The 17,717-nt window shown below is 41.5% G+C and overlaps 1 protein-coding gene across 1 annotated transcript in view; it reads left to right on the top strand.

The window, feature by feature from the left end:
• Positions 1-17,717, top strand: part of MAP3K13 (mitogen-activated protein kinase kinase kinase 13) — a 111,138-nt gene that overhangs the window by 56,571 nt on the left and 36,850 nt on the right. Inside the window, exon 2 of the mRNA XM_044675641.1 lies at positions 16,903-17,462. Coding sequence (XP_044531576.1) covers positions 16,970-17,462 — 493 coding nt within the window. The 5' untranslated portion in view covers positions 16,903-16,969. The remainder of the gene's footprint in view (positions 1-16,902; positions 17,463-17,717) is intronic.

Genomic DNA, 17,717 nt, shown 5'->3' with positions numbered 1-17,717 from the left:
TTCTCCCCTCTAGGCCTCTCTTCATCTGTAACATGATGGGGTTGGACTAGGTGGTTTCTGAGGTTTTTTCCTAGCCTTAGGTTTAGGTAACCCAGTGATTCTGGGACCTTAGAGATTGTTGAGTCCAGCCTATTCCTTTTTAAAATTCATTTTTTCATTTATTCTGTCATTCATCACCATAAACATTTCTATGAACTGTTCTATTTTGTCTTTGTATATTCTCTGTACTTGGCATATAGGATATACTTAATAAAGTTTGCCTGTAGCAGCAAAAAAGATGGATAGTATACATTTACATAGCCAGGGTGGAGTAGCATTGGACTATTCCATTTTTTTATTTCTCAGTTGAACTTATTTATTTTTTTAATTTTGACATTGGATTCAGAGTTTCAGGTTGTACCCATAAGTCCAAGAAGTTCATATATCATCAATTTGTGCCTCAGAAGTTATTGTTACCAACATGGAAAAAGTTTCCAGGGGCAGCTGGGTAGCTCAGTGGATTGAGAGTCAGGCCCAGAGACAGGAGGTCCTAGGTTCAAATCCGGCCTCAGCCACTTCCCAGCTCTGTGACCCTGGGCAAGTCACTTGACCCCTATTGCCTACCCTTACCATTCTTCTGCCTTGGAGCCAATACACATTATTGACTCCAAGACGGAAGGTGAGGGTTTAAAAAAAAAGTTTCCAGTTGCCTTTGCCACTCCCTTTATTTTTCTTCCCCAGGTTCACTCAGCACATCCTCTCATTTGTTCCATTCAACAAATATTCATTAAATGCTTACTGTATGTGATATTGTATATTGGGCACATACCACTGAATCACATTGGGTTTATGTGTGTGTGTGTGACATGTGGTAAGTGCTTGGCACATAGTAGGAATTTAATAACTTTGTTGAATGATAAGTAGAATCTAAATTACAAGTGTATAAGAGAGTTATAAAATGCCATGAAATCAAATGACTTCATGATCATTTGGGAAATCAGAGAAGACCATGGAAGAGCTGGCCCTTTAAGGATGGGTGGGATAAAGAAAGAGAGGGCACTCAAAACAGCAAGAACCACAGAAGCAAAGAAGAGGTTGGAAAGTATAAGGTAGATCCAAAGAATGACTACAAGAGTAGTGTGAGAAAAGGCTAGAAAAACAACAGTACTTTCAATGTACGGCTATATAATTTAGACCTTTTTTTGGTAGGCTGGAGGGAGCCCTTGACTATTCTGAGTGATAGTAAGACCTGCATGAGGGAGACTGAGCCCAGAAAGAGTTACATGATTTATCCAATTTCCCATTTAGTTAATGACGGAGCAGGAACCACAATATAGGTCAGTCTGATGCTCCTTCAAAGACCATACCATGGTCTGCCACTATTCATGATTTCCCTACCCTCCTAGTTCCCACATTGAGAATCTAGCAAGTGCCAAGTGGATCAATGTCTAAAATCAGCTGATCCCCAATTCATTTAAACATCGATGGGGTACCAACTATGTACAAGGCAGGTGCCAACGATGCCAAGCTTATATTTTTAGTTAACAGATTCAACATGGACATGACTAAGGAGAATGCAAAGCAGGATATGATGGGAGCAAAGGTAGAATAAAGATATAAAAATCATAGGCAGGAGAAGCTGTTTTTATCTGGCGATGGGAGAGAGAGAAATGGTGGAACACTTTTAGTTTTGGGGAAAAACTAGACATTATGGACTTCCCCTTAAAGAACAGTGTAGAGAAACATGAAGAGGTCTTGGAGCAGGAGACACACTTGATTAAAGGAATGGAAAATGAGTTCTACCTGGTAGGATTTGGGGAATCGTTAATTTAAAAAAAAACTATGAGAAAATGTCTTAAACAATTTTGTTCCAAATTACAAAGATGCAAATTTAGGTCTGATATTAGAAGACCAAATGACCACTTGACAAGAATGTTCTAATCAGGATTCCTTTCAAGTCTCAGTTGGATGAGATGGCCCCAAGGTCCTTTCCAATTATCAAATTTTGTGACTAACAAAAAGCAAATAAATGAGTTTAAACTAAAATAAGATTAAACTAAAAGGAAATGAAGTGGTAGTCCAAGCACTGGCTGTGGAATTTGAGGACCTGGGTTCAAAACCCACCTTGGACCCTAACCAATACGATTTTGGTTGAGCTATTTAACCTCCCTGGGCCTCATCTGTAAAATGAAGTTACACTAGCTGACCTTTGAAGGCCTTTCTCCTCTAGGTCTATGATCCTCTCCTACAGAAGTAGGAAACTAATGGGGCCAAATATTACATGTATTGACTGACACGGACCCTGAAGGAATTATTTTTGTGGAGCTCTTTTTCTTTATTACAAGGGAGGGTTCCCTTCTGTAGGGTTGGCTATTACCTAGAAAGGACTATAATGGAAAAAAACAAAAGCCATTAATAAGAGGAGGTTATGCTGGATCAGAAAGAATTTCTGGATTATAAAGATCTTTAAATACTGAAAAAAGTGACCAGAAGGGTTTGGGGGGACTCTGAGGAGAGGAAAAAAAACCAGAAATGTCCATAGCAAGATCATTTGAGGTTATTCCCAGACAGTGACTTGAGATCAATGTTGGGTACACTTTGTATCTGAGAAGTGCCCCCTCTACAAGGAATGAGAAGTCTTCAGAGTTCAGAGGCTCACTAGGATGTAATTGTATCCTGATTGTGGCTCATGGGTGGCAGCCAGCCCTAGGAGACCTGAAATGCCCAAGTTCAAGTTGTTCCCAGTCTGCCTTAGAACACTCATGACAGGGCAACTTCAACTCCAACAGAAGAGCTCTGGAGCAAGCTCAAGGCCCCCAGCCAAGGGAACATTGCTTAGCCCTTCTTTAATCTTTCTCTTGCCCTCAGTAAGATTTTTTTTAAGTCCTTAACTTTCATCCCCCATCTGCACTCATTATAGGCACCTGAAAAGTCTCAAAAGATTTTCAGTTATTCAGTTGTTTTCGTGTTGCACATTTCTAAAGTTTTTCTATTAGTAACTTTTTTGCAACCTATGTGCTGTTTCTTAACCAGAATATTGAATTAACAAGGACTTCTGTCTTTGTCAGCCCCTATCTGGTGTGTTGTGTTCATTTCTGGACTCCATACTTTAGGAAGAACATCAGCTAGTTTGGGAATGTCTTGAGGAAGGTGACCAGGAGGGTATACCATGTAAGATCTGGTTGAAGGAAGTGGGCTTAGCCTAGAGAAGGGAGGGTTCAAGAGAAACATGATAGCTATCTTCATGTATTGTACTTGAAAGAGTCTTCTTATATGAAAAAAGCTCAAGGGATTATAAGAGCATGGACCTAGAAATGGAAGGGACTCCAGGGGCCATCTAATCTAATGTCCTAAGGAAACTGAGACAGGTAGAGGTGAAGTCTATAGTGTGGGAAGGGAACTCCTCTCCTCATTATGTTGCTTTGTTTTGGTGTAATCAATCAGCAACTTGGAGGTAATTTACCATTGAGATGTGCAGGGATAGATAAGCTCTCAGAGAAAGGAAATTGAAACCAAGGAGACAGAAAACTGATTCCCATAGGCACTGCCCCCCTGGGCAGTGCCAGGCAAATTAAGGAACTATGATTGGTTCCTGAGATGTGATGTGTGAGAGCTAGTGGGTGGAGAAAACTGCTTATAAGCCTACACCAGGACTGCTCTCGCACTCTCCCATTCTTCTGGCTGAAGATTGGAACCTAAGGGGGAACCCCTGTTGGTGGTGAGCTTCATTCCATCAGAACGGCACATAGAGTGGTAGGCTAGGCAACTCTCTACCTCTTTGCTACATTTCCCTCTCTTTACTATCACTACTTTGATGTAATAAAGCTACTAAAGATACTTAGCAGCCTCATAACTTAATTTTAACTATTACAATAGCTACTAAGAACTAAGGTCCTCCTCACTCCAAATCCAACATTCAATGCACTCTGACATCACTCAAAATTAAACTTATTCTCTTTGGTTCCAAAAACCATTTGGATTGAAGTCAGAAAGAGGCCAATTTAGGGTCATTATCAGGAAAAACTTCCTAACAATTAGAGCTGTCTAAGAGTGGGAAAGACTGCTCATCTTAGGAGGTAGCGAGTGGGCTCCTCCTCACTGGAAGTCTTCAGAGAAAGAATGGACAACCATCTCTTGGATATATTGTAGTGAAGATTCATTAAGTATGGGCTAGATGACATGACTCTGGGTTGGAGGTAGGGATTTCCATGTTTCTCTAAATGCTTGATGCTGCTGAGTGACTGAGTTTGCTGTATTATTAAATGGACAAAGAATTTGCAGCATTAATTAAACCCCATTGCTGACCATAAAATTGGGAAGGATTCTGGGGCAGTTAGCATCTAGGATTTAAAACTGAGAGGGACTGGAGAGGTTAACCAATCAAAATGAAGATGCTCTTAGGAGATCACTGAGCTGGTGGCTCAGGATGCTGGGTACTTTATTAACAGATGTTAACACCTGTTAGTTACAGAGCACTGTGTTAGGTACTGAGTCACATATCAAGCTCAGATAACATTAAGGATCATGCTAGTCGGGATGATAATGAGAATGATGGTGGTAACATTGATGAGATGATGGCAGTAGTAGTGATGTCAATGATAGCTAGGGAGGCTACATGGCATACTGGATACAGAGCTGGCCTCTGGCATATGCTATCTATTCACTTCTCCAAGTAATCGTGGGGATGTCAGGTTACTCTTCAAGACAAGTTATAAAAGAATTACCAGTTTATATCAGGAAAAGAGTTTCTACTTTCCACAGAATGAAATAGCAACCAAAACTAAATAAATAGTGATTCTGTTGTGTGGCACTTTCATTTGTTTCTCCTTAGAGTCTCACAATAGTCCTGTAAGAAGGTAAACATCCCCACTTTGCTGAGGAGGAAATTGAGGTGCAGGACTTGCCCCATGGTCACCCAGCTAGTTAGTATTTGAGGTAGGAGCTCAACTCAGCTCTTTCTGACCACAGATTCATGATTCTTGCTCTCATGGAGCTTACAGTCTAGGAAGTGGACCCAACCCAAACATAAGCAGATCCTAACATACACAAATATACAAAATAGCATTCAGTAAGTGTACTAGAGAGTTACAAAATTCTGGGTGCTTTATAAGGGTAGAAAGATCATTAGAGCCTGGGGAAAAATCAGAGAGAAAGCCTCATGGAGAAGGTGGCACAAACCACACAGGGAGAGAAATTAAAGAGCGAGGGAAGATGTAGCTGGAGGAAGGACATGAGAACAGAATAGTGGGCTCTGAGAACCTCAGGAGAGAGGAAGAAGCTGATCAGCATAAGATCTGTGCTCAGAAGATCTCACTAAGGAGCATAACCTCCAGAGTGAGGGAGATAGATGTTCATCACCAGTGCCTTGTCAGACCATAGCTAGAGTATTTCATCTGTTTCCAGGCATTGCTTTCTGGGAAGAACACTGGAAAAGGAAGCATGGATGGGAGGGAAGTAGTGAGGATGGTAAAGGGTTGTAGACTGTACTCCATGAGCATCCACTGAAAAACCTGGGAATGTTTAATGTAGAGAAGAACAAACTGAGGCAGGGAGGGATAATGAGGGCTGTGTTCAAATATTCAAAGGGCTGGCATATGGAAGAAGAATTAGCTTTGTTCTGTTTGGCCCCAGAGGAGAAAAGGTGAAAAGTCAGAGGGAGTGGAGGTGCATTGCAGAGAGCCAAACTTGGGATTGATTGTTAGAAAACTGTTACTACTTTTCTCAAAGTGGAATGAGCTGCCTCAAGAAGCAGTGAGTTCCCCTTCCTCAGAGGTATACAAACAGAGGCTGGAACGCCATTCATTCACTAAGAGGACAAGACTCCTGTTCAGGCAGAGGTTGGACTTGGGTAAACTTTGAGATCCCTTCCAACTCTAGATTTTGTGATTCTGTGGGAGAGGCTGAGGGGAGGAGACTGTCCAAGCTGGAGTGAAGCACCTTTTGTTCAGAAAAGTCTTTGGATCATACCTGGGATCCTCCTTAGGTTGTTCAGTGTTTTAGTTGTTAAATTAGGAGGTGGGTGAAGCCTTACAAACAGCTCTGTGTGACTGGGAAGTGGCACTGCCCAGAGCATTTAGAGAAGGCCATTCAAAGTTCCGGGCAAGCAATCTTAGGTTTCCAGAAGGTTTCTGATGGTTGAGAACAAACAACCAGGCCTTGGCTTGTGCCAGGGAGTAGCTTATATCCAGATGGACCTCCTAGGTCCCTTGAGGAACTTGCTCATCTTGCCCTGTGGAAACCATCCAGCTTAGCACCAGCTGTTGGGATACAGTCAAAATGTCTCTAGTTTGGGCCTCTGGGAGGAAGGGAAGGCTGGAGTCATGGAGGCCATATGGCTCAAAATGCATTTAGACAATCCATTTCTCCCTCCTCTTAATGAATTCTTTGACATCCACATTTCACTTCCATAATGTGTTTTCTCTTTTGTACTCAGTAGTCTACTTTGAATATTTGAGCCTTCTAAGGCTAGGGCCAGAGAAAACATGAGAAACTCTGCCCCAAAGACAGATAAGGTTCTTGCCACCAGCCACTGGCTTTCTATCCCATATCCCATGCTGCCTCTCTTCATAAGATGATTGATGATTGATGTTTAAGATGAGATTTTCTGATAGGCAGTAGCTCCAGATTCTTGAAAGAATTGGGCAGTTTTCCAAATGTAATCCTTCTCTCTCTCTCTCTCTCTCTCTCTCTCTCTCTCTCTCTCTCTCTCTCTCTCTCTCTCTTTTTCACTTCTTGATTCAGTTCATGGTATGTCTGCAATGGCCAGTCCAAGATATTTGTCTTGATGGATTAACTCCATGGACTTTGTTCCAGCACCACATGGCAATCTGCACCATAAACATTGTTCATCCACTTGACTTCTCCTGTGTGGATATCTTTTCTGAACTCTTCAATGGCCATGGATTCCCTTGAGGAAGCTGTGAGGTGCATTCAGCCCAGTGTCACCTTCTTTAGACTTCAGTCTTCTTTAGGCTTCTAGATGACACAGTGGATAAGCATGCCACCCCAAGTGAGAAAGACCGAGTTCAAATGCAGCATCTCTAAAATGGAGATAACAAGAGCACCTCCTTCCCAGAGTTTTGAAGATCAAATGTGATCATATTAAAAAAAGCACTTTGCAAACCTTTAAATGCTCATGTTTAAAAAAATTTTAGCTATTTTTATTTTTCCAATTACATGTTGAAGCAATTTTAAAATTATTTTATTGTTTTCTGACATCCTGCAATCCAAACCCTCTTCCTCTCCTTCCCCCTCCTAAGACAGTAAATAATCTATTAGAGGTTATTCCAGTGCTGTCATGCAATGCATATTTCCATATTTTTCATGTCATGAAAGAAAATATATTATACATGCAAGAAAAAAACTCAACAAGGATATAAGGTGAAGAATGGTTTGATTCTATCTATACTCAGACTCTAACAGTTCCTTCTATGACTGTGAAATCCTACTAGTATTATTTTCACTTATTATTTTGCACTTTGTGCCAGTCACCTGGTATGGACCTTTGATGAGGCCTTACTTTCGTACATTCATCCAGTTTACCAAGAAGATCATTAGACAAAGGTGGTATTTAAGTGAGCAAAAATCCTCTTCCCTGAGGCAGGTTATTTTTGTGATAAGCAAACTATTCCTTTTGTGTAAGAGAGTAGTACCAAAAACTATGAGAAATGAGATTTTCCTCCTGAAAATGAAGCATTTAAATCTTCTTAAATGGTCACATGGAGACATCCCTGTTGAAATGTAATTCAGAACTGGATCTCTGAAATGTTTCAGCCCCAATTAAACAATGTAAAAGACAGCAAAAATAAAGCCAACAAAGTTACCACAGATTATGGCCCCCAAGGAGTCCATCACTGGCAGAACCAAAGCCATTTCCATAGATCTAGCAAAGGTATGTGGATCAAAGATTGATAGGGAAGAGAGCTGGAAAGGGCCTTAGAGATCATTTAGTTCAAGCCCTCTCATTTTATAGAGGAAGAAGTTATAGCCAGGGAACAGGAAACGACTTCCCAGGTCACCCAAAGTCAGAGAATCTCAATTGTAGAGGACCTTACATGTTAGGTGAAGGATTCTGTATTTTATCTTAGTGGTGATAGGGAGCCACTGGACTGGAGCACTTGGATTAGGAGAATGGTGAGGTCAGATCAGTGCTTTAGAAAGCCTGGTAGAGGAAGTGGCAGAAAAGTCACTGTGCCACCATGGCACAGTCTAAGCTCACCTTCAGTGGGATTGCATTTCTCACAGTTAGCACTTGATAGGGTCAAACACACCCTAGTCAAGTTGGTTGGCTGTTTGCTCCCTCCTACAGGCTTTATTAACACCTGGACTGAGCAAAGTCATTGATCATATTTAATTACAGAAGGCAATCAAGGATGAAGGCTTGACTTGATAACCTAATAATTTATCTTTTCATTTTTTATATCCTTAGGAAGGTGTTAGCTGCCCTAGGCTTGCTTTGGATCTGACTTGCTGGCAGGAATTATAGCCAAACCAAAATTGGCTTTCTGGACCCCCCAGACCTCATCCCAGAATATGGGATGAGCCACCTTCTTAAGGGTGAGGAGAATTGGCTCTGTTGACCAGGAAGCCAAGTTTTATGAGCAGCCCACAGAGAGAGAGACAGAGAGAGAGAGAGAGAGAGAGAGAGAGTCTGGTTTCTGGTCTTTCAAAAAAACAGTGTGTGGGAAATAAAGACATTAATAGAAGCAGTGAGTAAAGAGTCCAAACCATTGTATAAGAAGAGGGTGAACATGAGTTCATCATTCTAAGGTTAGAAAGACCTCTGAAGTCACTGACCCCTTGTTACAGATAGGGAAACTGAGGCCATGGAAAGGTAAAGTGACTTTGTATCATAGCTTTATGGATTTAGAGCTGAAAGGGACCTGAGAGACCAAATAGTCTAGCACCATCATTTTATAATGAGGAAACTATGTGACCAGGAAGTTAAGCAATTTGCTAATGGTCACATAGTCAGACAAAGAGGCAGCTTTTGAACTGAGGTCCTCTGACTCCAAAGACAGTGCTTGTTTTACTATATCATGCATATAGATATATGTAGCTGAATAGATAGATAATTTCTCAAACATTTTTCAAGCACCTCATAAATGTATTTCCCAAACACACTATGCTAGTGCTTGGAAATATAGAGAAGCAAAAACAAAATGGACTCTCTGGGATAGGCACCGGCCACACTCCAAAACTACCCTGAGCCTGAGTTCATTTAACTGCTGCCTGACTCTTGGGTTGTTCAGCTATCTTTTAAGAACCAACCTGGGGCTGTGGTCAGTATTATGCCCAGTCAATGGACAGGCTCCCCTTCTAATTCAATCAAGGGACTTTTTCACACTTTGTAAGGGAACAAGGGACACCACATTATCTTTACCCTTAATCTGACCCTTCTCATCTGCCCTCTGCTTTCTGTAACTATAATAGCCTTGATGAGAATGGAGTAAAAGGACAGGAAACCACGGCCAAAGACCAGCTACCCAGCCTATAATATTTATATACAAACCTGGCAGACATCATGGGTGGGTCCTCAGAAACATGACCTCAATCAAAACATCTCTTTAAGGTACCGCTAAGTTTTACCCTTTCAGCAAAGCCTGCCTTGACTCTCCCAGATGTTAATTCTCTGCCTCCCATTCATTTAACCTTATAACGTCTTTTTAACCCTTAATTTTTGTCTTGGTAACAACTCTAAGAAAGAAGGGCAAGGACTAGGCAATTAGGTTAAGTGACTTGCCATGGGTCTCACAGTAGGAAGTGTCTGAAGTCAGATTTGAACCCAGGTCTTCCCAAATTCAGGTCTGGTACTCTTATCTACTGTGTCACCTAGCTGCTCCTAATGTACTTATTTTTGCATGTATTGTGCCCCCTAGTAAGGTCTCCAAGATCAATAATTGCTTCATTCTGGGTATTTTTATCTCCATAGCTCCTTGTTCATGGCAGGCTACTAGCAAAAAAATTTTCTAAGTTTTTATTGACATTTTTTTAACATCACAATAGTTTCCTCTATTATATTCCTCTTTCCTCTCACAGAGAGCCATCCTAATTAACACATAAAATAAGAGGGGGAAAAATCAGCACAACCGATCAATACATTTTTTATAAGTCTGAAAATGAGCAATGTGCAACATTTGTGGACCTCTTGCCTCTGTAAAAGGGTGGAGTTAGAGTGTCTTCTCGTTTCTTTATAGTTTTGAAACATTCACTTTTGCTTTGTGTGTGTGTCTGTGTGTGGTTCTTTTTTTCATTTACATTGTTGTGTTCATTGTATATATTATTTTTTTGGCCCTGCTTACTTCACTCTGTATCTGTCCAAACTTCACTGTATTCATCATTTCTTACAGCACAAGGATATTTCTTTTGTTTAGCCATCAATGGGCACCTACTTTGTTCCAGTTCTTTGCCATCCCAAGAAGTGTTGCCATGAATATTTTTGTATATAAGGAGATTTCATTATCAATGGCTTCCTTCAAGTATAAGCCTAGACATTTGAGTCACTTTATTTACATAATTCCAAATTTCTTTCCAAAATGGTTCTCATGATTCATAGTTTCACCAACAATGCATAAGTGCCTATTTTCTCACAATCCCTCCAGCTTTGGTTCCATCTTTCGTCCAGTTTGATAATTGGCAGCTTAGAAGATGAAACCTCAAGGTTGTTTCTATTTGCATTTCTCTTATTGGTGATTTGGAGCAGTTTGTAATTCTTTTGAGGATTATTTGTTTATATCTTTTGGCCACTTATCTTCTGAGAAATTGCTGCCCAGTAGATTCTAAAATGTTTGTCAAATTGAATTAGGCCTTCCTCCAACTCCACCCCCATTGCAAATAAGCCACAGCCCATCCAGCCATGCCAGCCTTCTCCAGGAAGTGTTCTTTATGTTTTCCCTTTCCCGTAAGTCCCAACCCAGGAACCTAAAAGATCTTTTGAGCCTAATTCAGTTTAATTTAATTCAACAAACTATGATCAAGTATATCATAGAGCCCTGTGCTTGGTGCTATATAGGTATGCAGATAGAGTTCGACCATCCAGAGACTCCAGGCCCAAGGAGTCTGGGAACACTTTCTGGGACTTTATCCCTTTCTTGGCTTGTAATCCCCATCCAAGTAATCTGGGAAAGTATATGTATTCTGTATCTGCTATTCTGAGACCTACCTGAAAGCCCAGTGTGTGGATTTCAAGGGAAAAACTATCAAGAGGATGGTAAGAAGACTGAGATCCCCTTGCATGAGATTCCATTAAGTTTATAAATCCCTTAGATCATTTGTAGAGTTTGAGGCCTTCTGTGGTGAAGGTTTCCCCCCCCCCCACACACACACACACAAGTCCTGGTTTGTCTTTAAAAAGAAGAGATTTGGTGGCCTCTCTTCCACTACCTCTCCCCCATTCCTCACAGCTCCATAACATGGTCATCCAGGCTACCAGTTCTCAAGCCAGGCTTAAGAGAATTCCCAGAAGTCTCCATTATTTCCATCCCATTCCCATATAAGAGAAGATTGCATAATCCTGAGTCATCCTCTTTCCTTCCAGTCACCCTTGTTCTCTCAACCTTCTTTCTCATCTCTAATCTCCACTCCCACCCATGACCATGTAGATCTTTGGGCAACAACACCTTTTATTTTAGAAGTAGGAAAAAGGGATCCAGGGCCATCCAAGTTACACCAAGTTAAAAAAAAAATATGGCCTCTAACTTCATGAAATTTATTGTCTGGTGGACCAAAATTTGTGTCAGCTGTTGTGAAGAAAATGTCAGACTAGCCTCCGCTGGGTCATGCATGTTTACTGTGCCATGAAGCAAACATGGTCTTACAAGATATAGAGACTCTACCTGCCTGCCTTATTTGGAGACCCTGCCATACACCCCTCCAGAAGTGTTCCTTTGTCAGCCCAGAAGGTGAATCTCCCTCCTTAGGCTAAATTCTTAGAGAGTTCCAAAGAGGCCAGCTTATGGCCTGTCAAGGCTGCCACAGACCCTTCTTCCAAGTAAAGAGAGGAGGGGAGTGCTTAGACCTGCCCAAGATTGTTAGATGTTTTAACCAGCTGGGTCTCCCTCATGGATAGCTCAGCAATCAGCTTGCCCACTAAGCTTCTTAACCTCCTGGGTGTCCCTCCTGGATAACTCAGCAATCAAGATTGCTCAATATGCTTTTATAAAATTTAAATTTGGGGGGTTATTTTGTACTTGACAAACGTCGTCAAACACAAATACTGCCATGAAGAGGATTATACAGGAAACCATGAATTTCTGCTTGCATTGTAAAAGAATATAGTAAATTAAATATGTTTCAAAACTGTCTTGCTTGTCTCTCTCCTTCAGAATCTTCCTCTGTTTTCTTTTTTTTTTTTAATTTCAGTGTCCTTTTTGTATGTATGACTCCCATCTTCCTTGCATATCTCCCTACCAATTAAAAAAATCTCCCTTATAGGAATATAGTCAAGCAAAACAAATCCACACACTGGCCAAGTGCTTCATCCCCCGCTGCTCTGTCTGACAGCAGATAGCACACATCATCCAAAGACCATGGGATTGTTTATTGCTCTGATCAGGATTTTTCAGTCTTTCGGTGTTGTTTTTACATTTTTACATGCATTGCTGTAGCATTGTACAAACCCTTCTCCCGATTCTGCTCACTTCGCTCTGCACCAATTTAATTTGTTTTTCCAGGTTTCGCTGAACACATCCTTTTCATTTCACATCACGTAATGATATTCTGCTGCATTCACCTACTATAATTTGTTCCACCATTTCTCAGTTGATAGGCACCTGTATAGTTTCCAATTCTTTACTATGATAAAAGGTGCTGCTGTAACCCTAGCTGGGTCTCTCTCTTGAATAATTTAGCATTCATTTTACCCACCGAGCTTCCTTACCAGCTGGGTCTCCCTCTGGGATAACTCAGCAATCAGCTTGTCGGCTAAGCTTCTTATCATAGCATCCAATTTCCCATGTCCAAGGCAGCTTGTTAACTCTTGACTGGCTTTATCTTCTTGCCCTCCTGTGCCTGCTTTCTGGGGCTTCCTCCTCCTTTAGATCACAATGTTTTAGGTTGCTCCTCATTCCAGAATGGATAGAAACTGCCCCAGTTCTCTCTGGTCCCTGGCCATCCCTAATTCCTTTGTGGCTTCATGAGCTCCTAATGGAAGGAATTATGTTTCACTGATCTCTCTCTGCCCTACAACACTTCAACATAGTTACTGCTTTGCACCTAATTTGTTATTCTTTAGAATCATGGAAATCAAAACTAGTTCTTGTTTAAGAGATCATTATGAACTTTCTTTTACAGATGAGGAAACTGAAGCCTATAAGGAGAGTAAGATACTTGTTCAGGGGCAGCTAGATGGCCCAATGGATAAAAACCAGACCTAGAGATGGAAGGTCCTGGATTCAAATCTGGCCTCAGACACTTCCTAGCTTTGTGACCCTGTGCAAGTCATTTGACTCCAATTGCCTACCCCTTACACACTCTCCCTTGGAATCAATACACAGTATTTAGTGTATGGTGAAAGATAAAGGGTTGGTTCTTTGTTTTTAATAAAAGAGAAAGACTTGTTCAATGTCACACAGGTGAAAATTAGTAATCAGGATTCAACCCCAAGTCCTCTGACTCAAGCCTTTCCTGGATGCAGAAAATTCCTTCTGAGAATATTCTTTTTGGTAGAATTTTATTAAGCACATTTTTACTTGAAATATACTGATAACATTTGACATTTTTCTGTTTTTATTTTTATTCCATTGGGGGAAAATTCCTTTTTTTCTTTTTGGTTTCCCCTAAACAAAACTAAAATGGGGTTTGGGTGGACAATTCTGTCCTGAGACGATCTTTATATCATATGACCATAAGCAAGCAAGTTAGTTTTTTGAGACCCATAGGAGGCAGCCTGGTTTAATGAAAAGAGCTCAGTGTTTGGAAGTCAAAGAACTTGCTTGGATTCCCAGCTCCACCAATTACTTCCCATGTGATCTTGGGCAAGTGACCTGTAAAAGGACAGGATTGATCTGCAGCTCCTCTCACCTCAATTTACCCAATCACAAGATGGGTGTAAAGCCATGTGAATTCAGGACATTTCTAAAAGTTTAGATTTTGATTAAAGAATATTGCATGGATTTCAAGCAGATAAAGGAATATGTTTTATTGGTAGATATTCTGATCATCTGTTTGAAATACATATAGTGAGGCTGGATGATCAGATATGGAAGGAAATCCAAGTAGATGAGAACATGGAGTCTTTTGTATTTGGATCAGAATATCAAGGAATCCATGTAATATTTATTCATAAATAGGCAAGATAGTGTCCCAGAGAGAAAATTTAGTGTGACAGAGCAGCACACAAAAGATCTATGAAGAATAATGCCAGGTTTCAGCTTTAATCTGACTCTCTTTAGATGAGAAGTTCCATTGGGAGGGAGCATCAAAATGGCCCAAGTTTTATTATTTCATCAACATTGTCATTGTAACCTCAGGAATCACAGCCATATTCCATCAACATATACTAACATGGAATATATATGATATGTATACATATATACTATAATTGATGTAATATATAACTAAATATAATATAGTTATATATAATATAAATATGTTAATATGCATATAATAAAATGCCTTGGGATCAGACGAAAAAATGGGAATTACGGGACATCTGGTGACACTGTATCTACTCTTCGTCCTCTCTGTGATCTTGGAGGATAGCCGAAGTGGCTGGCAAAATGCCAGTGTGACCCAGGGAGCAGACAGCTGCTGCTACCCTTTCTCTTCCCTATTAACTCTGCTGAAGAAGGGTTAGAAGTTCTGAATACAGTACCTTGAAGGGCCAAGTGGCATTAAATGTAACATTACCTTGTCATTTGGATGAAAATATTTTTTTCAAAGTAAAATGATGATATCTGTTTGTTATAATCATTTAGATTCAAAGTACATTCACACAGATAAGAGAAAGTACTATAAAATTAAAAATTATTTTAAAATTCAGTTGATCTGTTAAGTCTTCATGGCTTATAGGAAGCCATCTTATCCAACCTCCACATTTTACAAGTGGGGAAATGGAGGCTCAGAAAGGTTAACTGCTTGGCCCATGTCACCCAGGCAAAATAACTATGATAAATGCAATGTGAAAACAAGTCTCTGTTATATTGAGCTTGCTTTCCTTCTTTGGTATATAATGAATTCCATGTATCACTTCCAATGCTGGCCTTAGAGAAGAATAAATGCTTCAAGTCTGATTTACCTTATTTTACAGATAAGGAAATGGGCAGCTAGGGGGCTCAGTGGTTAGAGTACCAGTCCTAGAGTCTACAAGACTCACCTTCCTGAGTTCAAATCTGGCCTCAGACACTTACTAGTTATGGACAAATCTCATCCCCTCTTGGCCTCAGTTTCCTCATCTGTCAAATGAGCCAGAGAAGGAAATTGCAAACTACTTCAGGATCAAAGTGGGAGGGATCACACAGTCAGATATAATTGGAACAACTCAGCAACAACAACAAAGCAGATGAGAGAACTGGGGCCTGAGAGCAAAGAGAACTTAGCATTACAAAACTTAGAGGCTGAAGGGACCCTGGAGACGACCTAATCCAACCCCTCTCATTTTACACATAAGGAGCCTGAGGCCAAAGAACCATAAATGCCCCCTTGATCATGCAATTAGTGTTAGGTGTCCAAATCTGGATCTGAACCCAGCTCTCCTGACCCCCAGACTAGTGAGTAACCTCGAAGATTCTTGTGCCAAATCCAGCCAGGAAGAAAAGTGCAAGAAAGATGTAAAGCCTAAAAACTGCAAGTGCATAGCCTTAATACAAGAACAATGAAAAAGGTCCTGTTGACTTGAGATGCAGTGAGAAGAGCCTAGTGTTCAGAACAAGGGAAATGCTGATTTCTCTCTCGACTTCACTTCCACTCGGAACTGAACACTGTGTTCAGTTCAGGATTTCATAGTTTAGGAGAGATATTAGTAGGCTGGAGGGTGTCCAGAAGAGGGCAGCCAGGATGGTGATACCTTTGGATTAGTTGAAAAATCTGGGAATGTTTAGCCCAGAGAAGAGAAGCCTCAGTAAGGGTAGGATGGGTATCTTTAAGAATTTGAAGGATTTTCCCATGGAACAAGGAAGTCCATTTATTTGGTTTAGCCACAGAGGACAGAATGGAGAACAGTGAATGGGAAGGGGAACTTCAAAGAGGCAGATTTGGATTTGATGAAGGAAAAAACTCCCTAAGAGCTAGAGCTCCCAGAAATGGGGATGGGCTGCCTTGAGGGCTTGAGAGTTTTCTTCAAAATCTAGAGGCCCATTAGTCTGGTATGTTGTTGAAGGCTCCTGACTGTGTCTGGGACTTAGGAGCTAGCCAAGGTGCTGAAGTTCCTTCAACTTTTTCCTGTTTCCTTCCTCATTCTGCATCAAGGACATGAAGATGTAGATACAAATACGGGTAGAAATTAGACTTTTCTCCTCCTCCCCACATGAACGTGGAAGTCAGCGCCAGTCATATCTGACTACAGACTAGGAGTCATCTTTTTCTTTGTCCTGATCCCTCTCGGGGAGCTCAGATGAGACTGTTCGTGAGCAAGTTTGAATATAGCGGCCTTCAGCCTCTCCATTGGCTGTAACATGGCCTCATAGCCTGGTTTTCATTCCCCTTTACCTCCTGCCTACTTCCAGACTGACTGTATCCTTACCAGCTCTTCTTTGGTGGTGGTTCTTCAATTCAATATGGCAAACATAGTGCAATGGAAAGAAAATTGGATTTCGAGTTAGAGAACCTGGATCCCTGTACCTGCCACTTGCTTTCAGGTTCTTGGAGGCTCAGTTTCATCATCTGTAAAGTGAGGGGTTGGACTAATGGACCCCAAAGGTGGTCCTTCTGAGCTCTGGAGCTATGATACGATGAACTCATGTATTTCTTGTTTGTTGTTCTGCCTAGGTCCTGAAGCCCTTTCTTGTAACAGGACTGCACTCAAGCAATTCTCTGGATATCCTCCCCAGTTCTTATGCACACCCATGGCACAATGAGCAGCCCTCAGGAGCAGCTGAGCTGGTCTTCCTCACCTACCTTGACCTTGAGTGAGAACCGAGCTTTTGGAGGGCTTCATGATGAGCGTACATCCCCCAGGAGCCACCCCTCTCCCAAGCTCTTTGAGGATGTGGAAGAGAAGGGGGTGCTTCGAGCCGAGCTAACAGAGGGTATGACCAGCCCCACCGCCACAACAGCACTGACCAGTGTCAGTGAGGACTCAAGGGACCAGTTTGAGAACAGTGTTTTGCAGCTCAGGGAACAAGAGGAATCTGAGTCGGCCACTTCTCAGGGCAACGGGAATGCGGGTGATGGAGAGAACACCGGCAGCACAGAGGACATTAAGATCCAATTCAGCCGATCAGGCAGCGGGAGTGGGGGCTTCCTGGAAGGACTTTTCGGTTGCCTGAGGCCTGTCTGGAACATCATAGGAAAGGCATACTCCACCGACTATAAACTCCAGCAGCAAGGTACGTGCAGGGGTGGGCAGGATGCATCTTTCCTTCTTTCCCATTTAGAATCACAGATCTAGAGCTGGACCCCCATGGAGTCTAGCCCCCTCATCTTACAGAAGAGGAAAGTGAGGCCCAGTAAGGAGAAATGATAGCCATAGAGCTCAGCAGCACCTCAGAGGCCCTCAAGTTCAAGCCCACATTTTACAAATGAAGAATCCAGGCCCAGAGAGATGAAGCAACTTGCCTAAGGTCACAGAGCTTCTCAGAGGC

Source organism: Gracilinanus agilis, chromosome 4 (genome assembly GCF_016433145.1).
Source record: "Gracilinanus agilis isolate LMUSP501 chromosome 4, AgileGrace, whole genome shotgun sequence".
In the NCBI taxonomy this organism is placed as follows: domain Eukaryota; kingdom Metazoa; phylum Chordata; class Mammalia; order Didelphimorphia; family Didelphidae; genus Gracilinanus; species Gracilinanus agilis.
Note: the sequence above shows the minus strand (reverse complement) of the source record. Positions and strands in the feature narration are given on the sequence as shown.